Source organism: Gossypium arboreum, chromosome 1, assembly GCF_025698485.1.
Source record: "Gossypium arboreum isolate Shixiya-1 chromosome 1, ASM2569848v2, whole genome shotgun sequence".
NCBI lineage: Eukaryota > Viridiplantae > Streptophyta > Magnoliopsida > Malvales > Malvaceae > Gossypium > Gossypium arboreum.
Window position 1 is genome coordinate 113,504,993 of NC_069070.1, and position 19,484 is coordinate 113,524,476.

The following is a 19,484-nucleotide window of genomic DNA, read 5'->3' on the forward strand; positions in this document are numbered from 1 at the left end:
ACTGTTTAAGGATCTAAAGGTCTCGGCTAGGATAGTCGGGACAGGGTTGATTCCTTGTTTTAATTTTTTGAAAAAATCCACCACCGCAACTTCTATGTGTCCAAGAACTTTCGGGAAGATAATCAAACCGTAAATGGACAAAGCAAATAGATTTACCCTTTTCAACATGTCGGGATGGTTCAGAACCAAATCTCGTCGGGAAGACCATGGAATGCAAATAGTTTCATTCTTCTTCTTTATCTGTTTTTCGGCCCATGCGTCAGTCATGTTTGTCAATCTCACTAACTTCTTCTTGAAGGTCATCGGTTTAGGCTCCTTCACATATACTTTATAGAATTGCGCATTTTCAACACGAAGCAAAGCAACGTACTCCTCTATAGTCAGAGTCATATCTTCATGATTGAAGGTAAAACATTGGTAAGCCGGATCCCAAAATCTGACCATGGCTTGGATCAATCATTCGTCTACGTTGACAGCAATCAAGTTGGCTATGTCCCATATCTTTCAATGAAGATACTCCTAGTGTCCGAATCCCACTGATTCTAAACCCGAACCAAATCTTCAAGGTTATTCTGGTGAACATTCACGATTACGTGCTCGGGCAGATTGGCAATACATCCCTCCACTAGACTATCCCCTTTTTCTTTCTGAGTTTTAGAGACCAGTCTCGAACCACGACATTCTTCTCGGTTGTTTGTATAATTGACTCTTCCATTAGAAACCCATTTTTTGGCAACCAATCTCTAGTCAACACCTTCCTAATATGATGCCAATAATGCATGATGGAAAATAAGAACACAGACAAATATCTTGGTTAGTACAACAAATATGAATTACGGAAAATCAAAATAGAAAGTGTAAATGTCAAACAAAAAAAAAGGGAAGAGGCGTTTCTCCCATGTATTTATTTTGGTGACTATTAACGGACGGAGGTTCGGCATGGCTCTAATTAGGTGGCTCATATGGTTCACTATATGCGGTTTCGGTTCTAGAGGGTACTCGAATTATCCGTACTGTCATCTACTAAGATTAGTACGAAGCCTCGGTCGTAGCCCATCACAGGTTCACGAGTTCAATTCGAGGGATTACATTTATTTATGTCTGTGCGGAGGGACAAGTTAACTCACGAAAGCATAAGTCATATGTAACCCGAAAGTATTCACTAGCCTGTGCGGAGGGACGAGTTAACTCACGAAGGCATAGTGTTTACTTTCACTTAAACGGACGGAGCCCAGGTATAGAGCTCATGTTATGCAAAGATGCACGTGCACGGTGTGTGGGGAGAAACTCGCAAACCTTTGCGTGTATTTAAAAACTAAACTACAAAAGCTAAAAAAGCTTAGAGCTGAAAATCAATAAGATAAAACAAGTTAGAAGGATATTTACAACATGATACGAATGCATGATTTTTTTGAAAACAATATTTGAAGATCGCGGCTAAATATTAATTTGAACAAGGAAGTTCAAAAATTTTGACAACACGTGTTTAACTCAACTCGACTCTCAAAAGTACGTCCCCAGTGGAGTCGCCATCTGTAGCGACGTGAAAATTTTTAACTTGGTCGCTAATTGTGGCGATTTAGTGAAAACTTGAAAACTGAAGTTTGATTTGAAATAAATAAAAAAAGGGGATTCGCCACCGATCCTTTTTCCTAAGTGTGATCGGACACCTAATAAATAATCTTTTTTTTTGAAAAGACATTTACTTTAAAAAATGAAGGCCAAATTTAGGTCTACGTGAAAATCTAGAGAAAAATTAGGGTTCGGGAGTCGGTTACGCGTGAGGAAGGTATTAGCACCCTCGCGACGCCCAAAATTGGTATCTTATAAACATGTGTTGTCTTGATTTTCAAAAATACGAGTTTAATGTAACATTTAGTCATAATCCAATTGGAAAGACAAGAAATTTTAGTTTTTGGTTTTTTAGAAGGGTATTCCGTCTTTAACACGAGCCGACAAATTCCATCCAACATAGCGATGAAATTCGATGACTTAATGTTAAATCGGTACATTGCCTTGATTATTGAAATTAGTTGGAAATACGAATGGGATTTTCGAAGTAATGTAAAACAAATTGAGATGAAATAAATGGAAGAACTAGAAATATATTGAAGCAAATAACAAATATGACAATAATATAAAAACACTAACAAATGCATGCAAGATTAAATGTAATTATATTATCAAACACGAGAACACAACGAATATACATATGTAAAAAATGACATTAAGATTATATACGTAACAATATATATAAGTATTGTATTGAAAGCATACATAACGTGTATAAAAGATATATGTAATATGATACATAAGTATATTAAATTCACATACATAACCATAATATATAAAAATATTACAATAAAGTTTAAAGTGATACTATGTGCAAATATATATATGTATACAAAATATACACTAATATTATATAACAAGAATACTAAAATGATGATATAATATATATAAAAAGCAAATATAATATAATAACAATATTAAAATAAAGTAATTAAGATAATACTATATATATATACATATATAATACAACAAAAATACATATACATATATATATGATAAAGTATTAGAAAATGCATACATATATTAGGGATAATAATAGTAAAAGAAAACCATTAACAATGCAACATAAATAGACGTAGAGTAGTGGTATATACAAAATATTGCATTAAGATATTTACATAGTATATGCATATAATATAGTTATTGAAAAATATACAATATATATATGGCATTAAAATGTACATGATAGTTATTAAAATATATACATGAAGTAACATCAAAATATGCAACTAATAGTAAAAATATTAAATAAATAAGAAAAATACATGATATTTAAATACATACGATATACATATTAGAAGTGATAAAATGCTCAGACGATACATAAATACGTACATATATAATAATGACGTAAGAAATACTTAATATATATTATTTGAAATATATGCATAAAAATATAATGTTAGTAAATATACATAATATATAATGTATTAAAAAATAATAAAAACTATTAACAATATTTCAAAAATATATAGGTATACACTAAAATGCACATAATTATATTGAGATCATATTTTTAATATATGAGAAATATATATATAGAATACAATATTAAAATATTTACATAATATACATTTTAAAAAGAACTAATAATAATGTTTCATAAATATATAAATATACTAAATATATACACATATATGTACATAATACAATATACACCACTACATACATAAAATATAGTAAATATAATGAAAATATAAAGATTATAATTAATAATAATAAATAACAGAAAATGAAAAAACAAATAATTTAAAAATAAAGCAGTAATATAATAAAGGGGACTAAATCGAATTAAAAAACAAAGTTTGGGGCTAATTTTAAAGGAAAGCAAAGAGGAAAGGACTCATTTGAATGCGCATAAAACGGTGAGGGGGCCAAAAGAGCAATTTTCCAAAGCCTTTAAAACGATGCGCATCATAGAGGATCAATTTGAGAATCATAATAAATTTCAGGGCCAATTTATAAATAAATAGAAACTGAATTGTAAAACGCCTAAAAACGGAAGGACCACACACATAAATATCCCATTCAATCAAAAACACGCGGATCCTCTAGCGGGTCGGGTCGGATGGTTCGGGTCATGCTCAAAACGACGTCGTTTTGGGGTTAAAAGGTAGCCCCCAAAACGACGTCGTTTTGGAGGGCTATAAAAAGCCCAAATCCTAAAAAAAAATCAATTGTGCTGGTAGGAAGGAAAAAAAAAAGAGGAAGAGAGGGGAGGGGGAGAAATCTGACCATGGACCGGTCATGGTCTGTCATTGGACCGTCGGCGGCCAATAAATACAAGCCATCGTACACCTGTGGTAGGAGAGGTAAAATTTTAAATTTTTTCTCTTTTTTTTTTTATTTCGCTTGTTTATCTTATTATTTTATTGTATTTCAATATGTATAGGTGATTAAAATAGGTTTTAAAACGAAATAGAAATATAAAAAAAATCACCTTTTGGTCTTTTAGCTTCTGATTTGTTGATCTTTGATATTTCGTTTGCTTTGAACGTTGTTATTGAATCTAAATGCTCAATGGACTACTATTTTGATTCTGTATTTGAAATAATTTTCTTATTTTTTGTGTTTTCAAAACTGCCAAACCCTCTACAATGTTTTTGAATCGGGTTTTATAACTCTTTTACATCCCTTTTTACTGTTTCTGTCATGTCTTCTGTTTTGTCCTTGCAGGGGATGGGCAAACGGTGGAGCAGGTGAGTCAGAGGGTGGTTGGTCGGTGGTGTTAGTGGTTGCGGCGCAAGTGGGCAAGTAGGGGGGTAGGTCCGGCTAGGGTTTCTATTTTCTGACTTGGGCTTAGGTCTCGTTGGGCTAACGGGTTGGGGTTTAAATGTATTATGCTGTCTAATTTGTTGGGTTTGATGGGTTAATGGGTTTTAGGGGTTTAAGTGGGTCTGATAAGTTTGTATTGGGTTGAGGGTATTGATGGGTAATGTTTTTGTAAGGTTAGTAGGTAAGGGTTGTAATTGGGTTTTGGGTTAGCTTGGTAGGTTGTTTTGGGATTAATGGGTTAATGTTGTAAATGCAAGTGGGTTTGATATAAGTGAGTAATGGTTAGTGGGCTTCGGGTATCTTGTAAAGGGCCCAAAATTGGCCTGTAACAATGCAAATGGGTTTTGTATACTCACGTCGAAGCCACCAAACCCTAAAATCTGGATCTAAGTTCAAAAACACTTCTCGTTTCACCGATATTTGGAACATTTTAATGGCAAAATAGTACAGTTCATCTTTTTTTGGAATTTCATCTCCCAAAGCACGCAAAGCATCCATTGCATTTGAAATAGTATATTGAGAGTGAGGAAAAATAATTTCATTCACAGACTTCCTTGGACTAGCCATACTATCACACAATTTCTCGATCTGAGTAGTTAATGTATTTCTTGATGATTTTCTACTTGAACTTGATTTTTTTCCTTTACCGTGTACAACCCCAAGTGTTTGTTTTCTTTGATTAGGAGTTTCTTGAGAAGGGTTTTATGGCACCTCATTAGGAGGAATACCTTCATTCTCATTACTATGTTCATCTGAATCACCAAATCCCTCATTAGGTGTATCATCTCCCATAGGAACCCCACTTGGAAGAACACCAGACGAAGGTGCCCATGCATTCTCTTCGGTGGCTACAATGCCACCAAACATTTGCCACATTAACTTATTCAATCGTGGTGCAATTCCTTTCTTCTTAAATCCTTTAAAATCAGGATTTTCCTACATAACATGTTAAATGTTAAATGTTATACTAATAATTTTATAATTCTAAATTATTAATTTCAATAAACTTTATGCATTAAAATAATGATAAATTTAACACTAACCTGTATTTTTTCAGACCATCATTCTTCGGCAGCATCGACCGTCTTCTTAGATGGACACCATCCAATACCTGTAGATTCCTTAAGCAACTCCCTCCATAACCTCTATTCCTTTTTTTATTGTATCCCACTTATTTTTCAATTGAGGTTTTCCATAATTTTTTTGTGTTTTTACTTGAAAAAGAGCAATGACATTTTCCCATCCTTTTGAGTTTAGATGAGTTGTCGGTCTATTACCAGTATTGACTTTATTCACGCAAAGTTCACAAAATATCAACGTCAGATCATCATCCCAAATAGCTTTTGTTGTTAATGTACTATCTCCCTCCACAAAATTTCATGTCTTTACCATTTATTATTATTATTTTGATTTTTAATGTCAAACGATATAAAACCATAAATATATAATTAGATATAATAATATAGTTTCATAAAAAATAAGAATAATACATCACAAATGGATGAAAGCCAAAAGATGAGCACTAAAGAAAAAATTCTCAAAGATCTGTGGTAAACAATAACGAGGATATAGAAAGGATAATTGATTATGACTATCTTTTCAAAATGAATAAAGGCATTTTTAGAGATATTAAATTACCTCTTACTTTTGGATGAATTTAGATAGTTGCTCTTGTCGCTGCAGACATTAAAATCAAAAAGGGGAAACATTAGGATAAATAAAGAAGAGACAAAAATCACTAACAGATGTACCATGTAACAATAATAGATTTAACAACATATGACCACTACAATTACAAGTTATGATACTCTTTGGTTTTTTTTTTCAAAAGAATATTTATTAATTCTAATTTCCTCCTTGCTTACTTAAATCGGATCAGCTCTGAAAATTTTGGAAGGTAATAAATGAGTTTGAGAAAGCATAAAAAGACTTGATGAATCAAATTAAGCATTCGGCTAGGGAGAAACATGAATAAGATTCAGTAGTGTTGAAGCAGTGTTAATATTGTACAAGGAAAGCATTTTTATTGGAAAAAGAAATTGCATGTGCATGCATGTACTTGTCATTTTCTGCAAAAAGAAAAAAAAAAGGGTTTGCTAAGTTGAATTTATAGTTCAAGAAATTAATATGAGATGGCAAGTCTTATGTTGGATATGACTTTCAAACTTTTGAGCCAATCCGTCAATAGTAGGGAAGCCTACTCTGCTTCAAACTTCAGCAGCAAGGGGCTTCATAACTATATGAAATATAAATTAATTATTTTGGTTAAAAAAACCCACTTTAAATTCATAATCTTTGAAAATCTAAATAGCATATATGGAGGAATAATATAATAAATAGTAATGGAGGAATAATATGGAGATATGATTTGAAAAGAAAGGACTCCTTTGGCCATAAATATTCCAAGTCCTAGAAAATGCCAATTGGAATTCTCACCTTCCAGAATCTCACTTTGTTTCAAATGCTCCCTATCAACTTCCAAGTTTGAGAAAAGTCTGCTTTTTTTTTTGTCAATATTTTCTTCAATATTAAAATAAGCTATTGGTGCATCATCTTTACGGTAGGGTAAGAAACATGCAGAAGAAGAAGAAATCATCCTTTTGTGCATGCGTTAAACCCGCAACTAAAGGAGATCATAAATATATACCTTTCTAGATTTGTTGTTTCACATATTTCTTTTGTGACAGAGGCTTCATTCTATACTTATAGATTATACCAATCTCAGAGAAAGAGGAAAGAACTAATTCATTACCTGGACTTGGCAGTTTCGACGGATTTCGACACGGGATACAGATCAGATCCTGAACAAAATGGTGGACACAGTGGTGGCTGATAACTGAAGAGAAAAAGAAAAAGAAATCGCAGATATGAAAAAGAAGAACCAGCACAAACACCCCATACAATGGTAAAATAAACAGTTGTTTTCTTCCCAAATCTAAAAACAAATGAGGTTGGGAAAGAAATCAGTTTAACTTTCAAGGATAAAATGATAAAATAATAAATAAAAGTATGGGTATTTTTGTCTGTTAAAAATACCCACTGCCCCAATGCCCTTAATGGCTGTTGAAATCTCCAGCCCCTTTTCAGCACAGCAGTGAGGTTGAAATTAATTTTCACTGAACTGTAATGCTGAACTAAACAGCATATCAATGAGATTAAAAGCATAAACCTACCCCAACTGCACCTCACTGGTGCTAAAAGTCAAACCAAATGAGGCCTTAATCCAATGAAGAACTCACATGGTATGATCTTTTGTGTAGGAATTCTACAACTTTCAACTCTCATTCTGCTAAAAAATCCACATTGTGGGTCGGAGGTGAGTAATCCTTGAACAGCAGATCTTATTCAGAATCTTTGCTTAGACCTTCACTGCCTGAACCTTCATTTTCTGGTTCAGTTGAAATCGGCTTTTGTTTAGAAAATAATGCAATTGTTGAACCATCAACCCCTGGCTCCAAGATTGGACCAACTTCAATTCAGTACCCTCTTCATTCTTAACTCCACCAAAACCTTTAGGGTTGGATATCCCTTCGCTGATGGACGTTATTAGGAGTACATCATCCCTTATAGTATATTTGTCAAAACAACCAAAATCATCTGCTGATTGTCAACCGCTGGAACTTGATGTCATTCCCCTGTAAATGTTCCAGCATGAACATCGGTTGATCGAAGTTCAAATCAAAACCACAACTGAGTGTCGTACTGGGATCCAATATTTTGGGTTACTACCAAAACCTGACTGTTGGATGTGTTGCCTGTCGCAGTTGAAATCTAAGGCTAAACCGATGAGTGTCTTCCCATTGATGATTATGAGATATCATAATAGAAACTTTCTAACAAAGAAGTGAGCCACCGCACAACTACGTTGTTAGACTCTTAACTTGTTCTTCTATTCCGACCTCTCAAACTGGAACTTATGTCAACCTTTAATCGCCTTCATCTGTGATTTCAAACTTCACAATAACTTGAGTATTGGTGATCCACTAACAATATGCACTTGCACTATCGCCTCCATCCCCCTTGCGCCTCTAATTTCGAAAGCGTCATATTTGACAAGGTCAACCGAAGCACAGAATCGATATTTTAATAAACATACTCTCATCTGGTTGGATCCGACGATTTTTTACCTAATTCTTACATGTAGCTCCGAAAATTGTACGTTAGGGTTGAAATGCAACCACATTGTGTTTTCTGATTTAAAAAAAACCCTATTATCGATGTCACAGACTTCATTATCGTAATAAACAACATTAATTCGTCCACTCATTTTCAATGAAATAACTTGTTTCACATGTTCAAAACAAAAGCATTATGCAAAAAAATAGAGTTGTAATTATATATGAATAAAAAAAATCAAACCTTACTTGATGTAATTACGTGTTTGCTCCAAATTATGCCTTAGAAAATGCCTTGCAGTTCCTCTTCTTGCGATTCTTCTTGCCATTTTGTTTGCTCGAAATTGTCTTATAGCACACAATGCTGAAAGTCATCCTTTTATAAAGTCGGGGTGAGTGGCAATTGATTCAGAAAACTTTCTTGGGTGAGTGGGAAGTTTGCACGTGTTGAATTTGGTAGAGGGAAAACACTCCACATAGGGCGCATTTTTAGTGACATGTCAGAAATATTCATTGAAAACGCGCCCTACGTGGAGCGTTTTCTCACTACCACTTTCAACTCCTACAATTTCCCACTCACCCATTAGGTATCCCGAGATAATTTTTTTTGAAAAATTCTGGTGGACTTTAACTTACCGTAAGTTGCGAGTGATCAAAACTCAGTTGCATTAAAAAAATCAAAAAAAATTACAAACTAAGAGTTTTGATTAGTTCGAGTTTCGATTTTGAATCGAATTAAATTTCACAATTCGAATATACGATTGTTGTAAATACTCTTTTAGTACCTGTCATTTTTTAAAATTACACCAAATTTGGCAATAGATAATTTCAAATTTTAAAATATAATATTAGATATTTTAAAATATATATTTTAAAATAACTAAAAATTATAAAAAGTCAAAAAATTATATAAAAAATTAAAAATATAAAAAAACCCTAAACCCATAAACTCTAAAACACTAAAACATACAAAACCCTAACCCTACCTTAACAAAAATCAAAACTCTAACCCTAAAATAAAATAATCCTAACAGAAGAAAAATACTTCCAATTGGAAGTGTTTTTGTCTTTTCAGCCTAATCCAATAATTTTTCAAAAACCGGCCTAATCCGGTCATTTTTTTATAAAATCAGCATTTATGAGAATTTTAACCAAATCTGGTTTTATCTTTCTTTTTTTCTTTTTTTAAATTTTTTAAGAATTTTAATTATTTATTTAATTATTGTTAGACCAACGATTGAATTGATCGAACTGGTTGAATCGAGAACTGGTGGTCTATCCTATTCAACCATGGGTTCAATTATTAAAACACTAAATATGACACTTTGAGATTGTACCATATCATCATCATCTAATTTTTTTTCAAACTCAAAGTGCCACATCACTAACCTTTTAGATTTTTCAAGTTTAAGGATCAAAATGAACTTAATTGTCAAGTTCAAAATGGACCAAAAAAAAAGGTACATGTACCAAAATGAACCTAATTGTCAAGTTAATGGGCCAATATAGACCTACTTGCCAAGTTTAGGGGCCAAAAGTTACATTATCCCCTGTTTTTTCACTGTCATTAACAGAATGGGCTTAAATTAATAACTAGTTTCAAGTTCAAAGGTGAAAGTGGATAAAAAAAATTCAAGAACCAATGTAAACCTACTTACCAAATTCAAAGGCCAAAAGTTATAATACCCTTTTAATTAAATAAGCTTATTATTTTTATTAAAATAATTAATATCATATTTTAAAATTAAAAAAAATTATTACCCGTTGAATTTAATGTTATTGTTGTTGTTGAAGGTAGATGTAGAACCCATAATTACAAGTAATACATATAACTACAATTAGACTCAATATAAGGCACAAAATTATAACCAATATTGTGGAAAATTTTATTTAAATTCACTCATATTTGTACAATAACTAATCTAAGCCTATATTATTTTTTAAAATTTAAAAAATATTTATATTTATATTATTTATAATTTATAATTTAATCATTTTATATATTTTTCAGTTATTGAAATTTTATATATAATCAATTTGACATTTTTAATGTTTAGATCATAATATTATATATTATCATAAATTTAAATTTCATGTGTTCGAAATTGTATATTATATAAAAATAACATAATATAATATTGTACAAACTTTAATAAACGACCAAATCAAATTAAAATTTAAATATTAAAACTCAAACTGAGACCTGTTTATGGGTCGAGTTACTTGTCTAGGCCCAAAGACCCGCCTGAAATTTGAGAAAGCTTGACAAAAATATCAGGTCCGAGGACTTGGGAAAAAATTAGGCCCATTTAAAATATAGTTCGAGCTCAAACTTAAACATTCAAGAATTGAGCCTAGCCAACCCGCTTTTAAGTTTATAATACTTTATATTATATTATTTTTATATATTTTATAATTTAGAACACAATAAGAAATAAACTTATACTAAATATATAATATTACTCTAATATAAACATTAAAATAATTAAGATGACTTTATAAAACTTTCAATAAATAAAAAATATAAATTTTTATTAAATATTAAAATAATATAATATAATTTTAAAAAATTTTAAAAATAATATGGACGAGCCTAAAATAAGTTTAGATTAATCTATTGCAAATATAAATAAATTTAGACAAAATTTTATATACATATTTCGAATCGAATCAAACTTGAACAATCATAAAATATGTTACTAAGCTCAACTCAACCTAACTTATAAACACTTTTACTCAAACTCAATCCGTATTTTAATAATTTTTTTAGTCCTAATATTTAATCTAAAACCCTTCCAACTTTCCAACGAAATCCTGGAACTTAAACAGAGACAGCCGTCACATGATGAGGTCGAAATACATGTAATAAAATTTAAATAGGGACGCCAAGTGAGGATGGTTCCTAGAATCTTTCTATAAAGTCGATTCCAAGACAGTCACATGTTCAAGCCATCAGTTTATATTTTCCAACGCGTAAAACTCAAGAATCTCCTATGGCATAACCCACCCACCCTTCAAGCCCCTTGGTTTTGTCTCCCAAAACCATGGGTCCTGTTCTTCCCCCCACCTTTATATATAAAACCAAACCCACTTTCCTATATAAAACCAAACCAACTTTCCTTTCACCAACCAAAAATCTCAATCTAAACCTCCAAGCAAAATCCCATCAAAGACCCATTTTTGAAGAATGAGCAGTGGAGCAGTTTCAGCAAGCAAAGCCTGGATTGTGGCAGCCACAATCGGAGCAGTTGAGGCATTGAAAGACCAAGGCATTTGCAGGTGGAATTACACCATTAGGTCACTGCATCAACATGCCAAGAACAATATCAGATCTTCTTCTTTCTTTTCTTCTTCTTCTTCTTCATCTTCTTCTGCTGCTGCTGCTGTTTCAAATAAGTTGAGGGAGGAAAAGATGAGGAAAGCTGAGCAGACTATGAAGAAAGTTATGGATTTGAACTGTTGGGGTCCTAATACTGTTAGATTTTAATGTTCTATGCATTTGGTTCATACAAATTACTACAGTTTTTTTCCTTTTTGTTAGAGAAAAAAATTTATAGAGAGAGATGATCTGAATTGGTGTAAATCAGCCTTTTCAAAAAATTTTCATATTATGTTGGATCTTGTTGTATTGGGGATTATCATATGAAAAAAATTTATGAAATACATCTAAAGTTGGGTTGTAAACACTTTCTTTTCTCTGAATTTCCAATCTTTTGGTTGGATTTTATACAGATTGAATCTCTAAAATCTTTTCTTTTTCTTTGTTAGTTGAGGATACAGTTTTGTACTCCATTAGAAATATTAGTACTCCATTAGAAACTATGGTAACTGTTGTATATTATATACTATTAAAGTTTTATATTATTACATCAATCATATATACATACTATGTCTATATAAAATGGAAGAAAGAAAGTAATTGAAAATAGGTGTCTCTATATGTAAATAGACATGATAACTATGTAAATAGACATAATATAGCCATAGATATCTCTTGATATTTTATATGTGAAAAATAAAATAGAATAAAATAAATAAAAATAAAGAACACATAAATTTTACGTGAAACCCTTTCGGAAAAAAACCACGGGCGAGAGGAGAAGAAAATTCACTATGTCGAAAAATTTTTACTCAAATACAAGAGGAATAGACTATGTCTATTTATAGGCTTGCAAAGCCATATTCTAGTAGGATTGAAACACCTTATCCTAATCAATATAAAATAGATGGAGTTTAATAAGGTTTAAAACTTTATTCTAAAATAAAATAAAAGAAGTCTAGTTCTATATGGATTTTACTTTTATTTTATTTTCCATCGTATTTTATTTAAATAAGAATTTGGGTCACTTAATTCTAACAATCTCCACCTTGACACAAATTCTCAATGAACAAGTTCTTCATCGCGAACTTTCAATAAACAAGTTCTTCACCTCTTCCAAAAAACCCTTAAGGGTTTAACTTCAACAATGAACACCAACCAAGTCTAAGCAATGCTCAAACTTGGTTATAGGAAGTGACTTAGTCATCATATCTGCAGGATTTTCATGAGTGCTAATTTTGCTCACAACAATATCACCACGAGCAATAATATCACGAACAAAATGATACCGAATATCGATGTGTTTTGTTCTCTCATGAAACATTTGATCTTTTGTAAGAAAGATGGCACTCTGACCGTCACAAAATCTGTGTCTGATTTGAAGGTCTTCATTGAGTTCACTAAATAGTCCCTTCAACCAAATAGCTTCTTTACAAGCCTCATAATCGCCATGTACTCAACTTCATTGGTAGACAAAGCGATCGTAGTTTGCAAAGTGGCTTTCCAACTAATTGCACAACCTCCGATTGTAAAGACGTAACTCGTGAGAGATCTTCTTCTATCAAGGTCTCCAAGAAAATCAGCATCAACATACCCTATAACTCCATCTTTAGTTCTTCCAAACTGTAAGCAAACATTAGTAGTGCCTCGTAAGTATCTTAAAATCCATCGAATCGCTTTCCGGTGTTCTTTACCAGATTCGCCATGTATCGCTAATCTGACTTGATCGCATATATGATAACGGGACGTGAACAAACCATAGCATACATGAGAGATCCTACTTCACTAGAGTATGGAACATGTGACATGTACTCAATCTCATTATCGATTGAGGAGATAAGGCCGATGAAAGTCCGAAATGGTCGCTAAAGGAGTACTAACAAGCTTAGCACTCTGCATATTGAACTCGCAAAGAACTTTCTCAATGTACCCTTCCGACTTAGGTACAATTTACTTGCTTTTCTATCTCCGAGAATCTCCATACCAAGTATCTTCTTTGCTGGTCCTAAATCTTTCATCTCAAATTCTTCACTTAGTTGGGCTTTAACCTTTCTTATCTCTCTTTATCTTTTGTTCTATCAACATGTCATCAACATAAAGAAGTAGATACACAAAAGAACCATCACTGTTTTTCTTAAAGTAGACACAACTGTCAAAACTACTTCTTTTGAAATCATGAGAAGTCATAAAGGAATCAAACCTCTTGTACCATTTGTCTTGGTGATTGTTTCAAACCGTAAAGGGACTTTTTCACAAAGCAAACATAGTCCTCTTTTTCGAGACTATAAAACCCTCGGTTGTTGCATGTAAATATCTTCCTCAAGTTCTCCATGCAAAATGCGTTTTACATCTAACTGCTCAAGCTCCAAATCATGCATGGCAACAATACCAAGCAAAGCTCGAATCGAACTATGCTTAACAACCGGAGAGAACACATCTCAGAAGTCCACTCGAATTTGATCAGTAACCCTTTGCAACAAGCTTTGCTTTATATCCGGTTCTTCAACTCCTGAGTCCTTCTTTCTTTTTAAACACCCATTTACAACGAATGCCTTTTTACCTTTAGGAAGTTTTACAAGATCCCATGTTCTGTTTTTGTGGAGTGATTCCATCTCCTCTTGCATAGCAAACATCCACTTTTCTCGAGTCTTCACACTAATCGCCTCGAAATAATTAAATGGCTCTTGATTCAGCATCTATATCTTCACCACATTTAAAGCATAAGCAACTAGATCAACCTCGGCATACTTCTTTGGAGGTTTAATTTCTCTTCTTGTCCTGTTTTTGGCGATAGAGTATTGCGGTGAAGAAGCAACTCTATTCTCAATTTTTGTACTTGGCTTGAGGAGTTGATTCGTATTAATCGATGCTCCACCGCTTTTGGTTTTCTTTATTGGAAGAGTCTTTAAGAGATAAGTTAGGTAGCATAGCGGTTTCATCAAAAACAACATCTCTGCTAATCACAACTTTTCTATTTTCAGACACCATAACTTATAGCCTTTTACACCACTTTATAACCAAGAAAACGCATTTAATGGATCTCGGTTCCAATTTTCCATTATCAACATGAGCATACGCAGACACTCAAAAATCTTTAAATCGAATAATTAGCGGGATTACGGACCATACCTCTTGTAGAGTCTTTTTCTCAATGGCAACGGATGGAGATCGGTTGATCAAAAACATGCAGAGAGGTCGCTACGCCCAAAATGACTTGGTAAGTTGGCATTTGACAACATACATCGAACCTTCTCCATGATCGTTCGTTCATTCGCTCGCAACGCCGCTTTTTGTGGAGTATGACGAATCGTCAAGTGTCTCATGATCCCTTCGACTTGCACAATCTATTAAACTCATCGAACGTAACTCTAAGCCATTGTGCATGCGGAGGTATTTTATCTGCTTTTCCGTCTGCTTTTCAATCATAATTTTCCAAGACTTAAATGTGGAAAACACATCGCTTTTACGCTTCGTGAAGAACGCCCAAACTTTTCGGAAAAATCATCAATAAAGGTTAGCATATAATTAGCTCCACCTCTCGAAGGCACTCTGGGCGGCCCCCACGAGATCGAATGGATATACTCCAACGTTTCCTTCGTGTTATGGATTCCTCTAGTGAATCGAACTCTCTTTGCTTCCCAAAACACAAGTGCTCACAGAAATTCGGTTTGCAAATTCCTTGCCCATTAAGAAGTCCTCTTTTGCTTAATTCGCCATGCCATTCTCACTCATATGCCCTAGGCGATATGCCAAAGTTTAGTAATATCATCATCGACAAGGAAGAGGAAGCGACAATTGCATCACCAATAATATAGAACCTCAGAAACATATAACTTGGCAATCTTTCTTTGCCCTTTCATCACAACAAGGGACCCTTTGAAATCTTTAAAACCCCACTTTCACCGTGTGTATCTGCCCTTTTGAATCAAGAGTACTCAACGAAATTAAATTTCTTTTCAATTCGGAACATGCCGCACGTCACTAAGTGTTCGACAACTCCATCAAACATCTTAACTTTAATTGTTCCAACACTGCGATTTTACATGAAGCATTATTTCCCATCAAAACAACACCTTCGAATCTTCGTTTCATAAGTTGTAAACCAATCCCGATTGGGACTCATGTGGAAGGTGCAGCTGAATCAAGTATCCACTCTCGCTTACTTTAGAATCATTGATGAAGCAACTAGAAGTTCACCATCGCTGTAGTCTTCTACAACATCGCCTTCACCGAATTTTCCGGTTGTTTTCCCTTTTGATTCGCACCTCCCTTTTAATCTTATTTTGTAGCTTATAGCACTTTCAGATTTAATGTGCCCTTTCTTCTTGCGAAGTTGCAAGTTTTACCTCTGCTTGAAGATTTCGATCTACCCTTAGATTTACCACGAGGATTCCGTTCTGTGTTCTACCACGATCATCATCAACATTCCGGTCTTGTCTCCCACGAACAATGAGACCCTCTCCCGAGTTGGGTTTAACCACAAGATGCTTCATCTTATCATACGAGGTTAAAGAATCATAAACCTCATCAACTGTGAGAGACTCATGGCTATATAAAATCGTGTCTCTAAAGGTTGAATAAGACGGGGCAACGAACAAAGTAGAATCAACCCTAGATCTTCCTTATCATCTTGAACCTCCATGGCCTCCAAGTTTGAGAGAATTTCTTTAAACACCATTAAGTGTTCGTGTCTGACGCACCTTCCTCCAAACGATGAGTATAAAGACGCCGCTTCATATGCAACTTGCTTGTTAGAGTTTTCGACATACATATTTGTTCTAGCCTCTTCCATAATGCAATGGCGGTTTTCTCTTTCATCACATCCTGCAAAATTTCGTTGGACAAATGCGATGTAATTGTGTTAATGCCTTTCGATCCTTACGCTTCTTCTCTTCATCTTAATGTCGAAGGCATCTTATCTATCCCTAGCGGGGCATCCTCTAGATCCATCTGCAAGAACCGCTTGCATCTTAATTTGCCACAACGCAAATCGGTGTTGCGATCCAACAATGAATTTCATACTTCAAAGACGCCATTACCGTGATCGAGATGAATAACCCTAAGCTCGATACCAATTTGTGAAAAATAAAATAGAATAAAATAAATAAAAATAAAGAACACATAAATTTTACGTGGAAACCCTTTCGGAAAAAAAACCACGGCAAGAGGAGAAGAAAATTCACTATGTCGAAAAATTTTTACTCAAATACAAGAGGAATAGACTATGTCTATTTATAGGCTTGCAAAGCCATATTCTAGTAGGATTGAAACACCTTATCCTAATCAATATAAAATAGATGGAGTTTAATAAGGTTTAAAACCTTATTCTAAAATAAAATAAAAGAAGTCTAGTTCTATATGGATTTTACTTTTATTTTATTTTCCATCGTATTTTATTTAAATAAGAATTTGGGTCACTTAATTCTAACATTATATATATAAACACTAAAAATGAGAATTGAAATATGAAATTGAATTATAAGAGAAGGAAACTATTAAAGTATTTTTTGTTCTTGTATGTAATTGGATTTCATTCTTATTTAGAATAATTTTTAAATTTATTTTGTTCAAGTAAACGTTTTATATCTGGAGAATAATATTTCTTGATTTGTCTGCACATGGAGGAGAAATAACTGTTCTTAAAATAATTTTTAAAAATGTCTAACCTTTACAAATATTAATTTCGGATCCAACCAAAATTTTTATGTATCTATCAAAATATCTAAGGATAAGCTCTTAGAAATTTTAATATTTCATTGGAAATTTAGACAAAAGCTTGTAAATACGGATTTTGGTACACCAAAAATTTTAATGAAATTTCATAGAAATATTGGTACTCTGCTAGAAATTTTGATATAAAGTTGTAAATCCAAATATTAGTATACCAAAATTTCTAACAAAGTTTTATAGAAATATTGGATTCCATTAGAAATTTTGGTATATATCAAAGTATGCTATGAGAAATATTAATATTTTGTTAGAAATCTTGGTAAATGCTTGTAAATCCGGATTTTGGTGTACCAGAATTTCCAGCGAGGTTTCTTAAAAATATTAGTATTCCCTTAGAAATTATGGATATATCAAAATATCTAAGGTTAAACTCTTAAAAGTTTTGATAAAACTTGTGTAACATGATTTTGGTATACCAAAATGTCTAATCACCTTCCATATAACTATTGATATTTTCTTAAAATTTGTAATATAATTCAAAATATCTAAAAAGTTACGCTTAGAAATTTTAGTAATTCCTTAAAATTTTAATATCCTTAAAATTTTGGTATTTAACAAAATATTTAATCATATAATCTTAAAAATTTTGATATTTCATATTTGGTTCATCCCAATTTTTTTTTTTTTGTTAGAGTTTATGTGACTTGAATCCCATCACTTGTTGAATAAATAAATACAGTAGCAAAATAAAGGGATTTGTGGGATCGAGAGGTCGAAGGCCATATCACACAAGTTGAGTTCATATAGAACTATACTTCTAATATTTGACTTTGATTAGAACAGGTTTTTCAACCCTTAAATAGATATAGTCGAAACTCTTTTTATATAATTCGTTTTTCAACATTAGTAATTTCTTCTTCTCTGCCCGTGATTTTTTTCCCGAAAATATTTCCATGTAAAATATAATATGTGTATTCTTATTTTATTTTCTTATTATTTTATAATCATTCTATTGCAGTTATGAACATTTATTATAACATTTTCATATAAACATAATTGGTTATTTTAATTAAATTTTTTGGGGTCGTTTGCAGGGATGAAGTACAAAACCCACTCGAAGGAGGTCATAGGGTTGGCCAAACATTATTAACATCTCATAATGTCAATTTTAATGTCAATAATCTATGCTAATGCCTTAACCATGACTTTCTTTTCTTGAATATAATAAACTTGAAAATGTAAAGGTTAAAATATGTCATAAGTCCTTCTATTTTTAAAAGTTTGAAATTTAATTTTTATACTTTTTAGATTTTAAAATTTAAGTCTAATTGTTAACATTACTAAATATTTTTGGTTAAATTTGTTGGTGTAAGATTTTGAAATAAAAACAATACACTATGTAACTAAAAATATGATATTGTAATTAACACAAATTTAACTAAAAATTAACTATGTTAACAGTAGAATATAAATTTTAAAATCTAAAAAGTAGAGATACTAAATTCTTAAAACAAACATATAAGAACTAAATTTCAATTTTTAAAAGTATAAAACTTATGCCATATTTTAACCAAAAATTGAGTACAAAATCTAAATAATAGGAGTCACTTCTTCAACTCCAAAAAAAAAAAAGGTTTGATATATAAATTTACTCTTGAATGTGGTAATGTTTCTTATTTTGGGACTTCGCATATTATTTTAAATTACATTGGTACTTAAGGTTGACTATTATTACACAAGTTGATACTTATGACTAACATCTATTTTTTTTGAAAATTTTGGGTGACATGATCTAAGAGAGTAATGTGTGAATTATTCTTTTTTTTTTTTTCAAATAACAATTCATTGAAGGAAAAAGGAAAAAAAAACTCAATCACTATACATAGCAATTAAACATAGAACAGAAACCAAAAAAACTTAACCAAACAGGGCTAGTAGACCATCCTTGTCCAGAATATGAGCCAAAGAAGATAATGATTGGCGCAACTAGTAAAAAATACACATCTTCTTCTTATAATAAGAAATCACCCAAT

The 19,484-nt window shown here is 32.3% G+C and overlaps 1 protein-coding gene across 1 annotated transcript; it reads left to right on the forward strand.

Moving 5' to 3' along the window:
* Window positions 1-11,404: 11,404 nt before the first annotated feature.
* LOC108482184 (uncharacterized) lies at window positions 11,405-12,146 on the forward strand. Its single transcript, XM_017785299.2, has one exon. The coding sequence runs from the start codon at window positions 11,650-11,652 to the stop codon at window positions 11,947-11,949; it is 300 nt and encodes a 99-aa protein (XP_017640788.1). The 5' UTR covers window positions 11,405-11,649; the 3' UTR covers window positions 11,950-12,146.
* The last annotated feature ends 7,338 nt before the right edge of the window (window positions 12,147-19,484 follow it).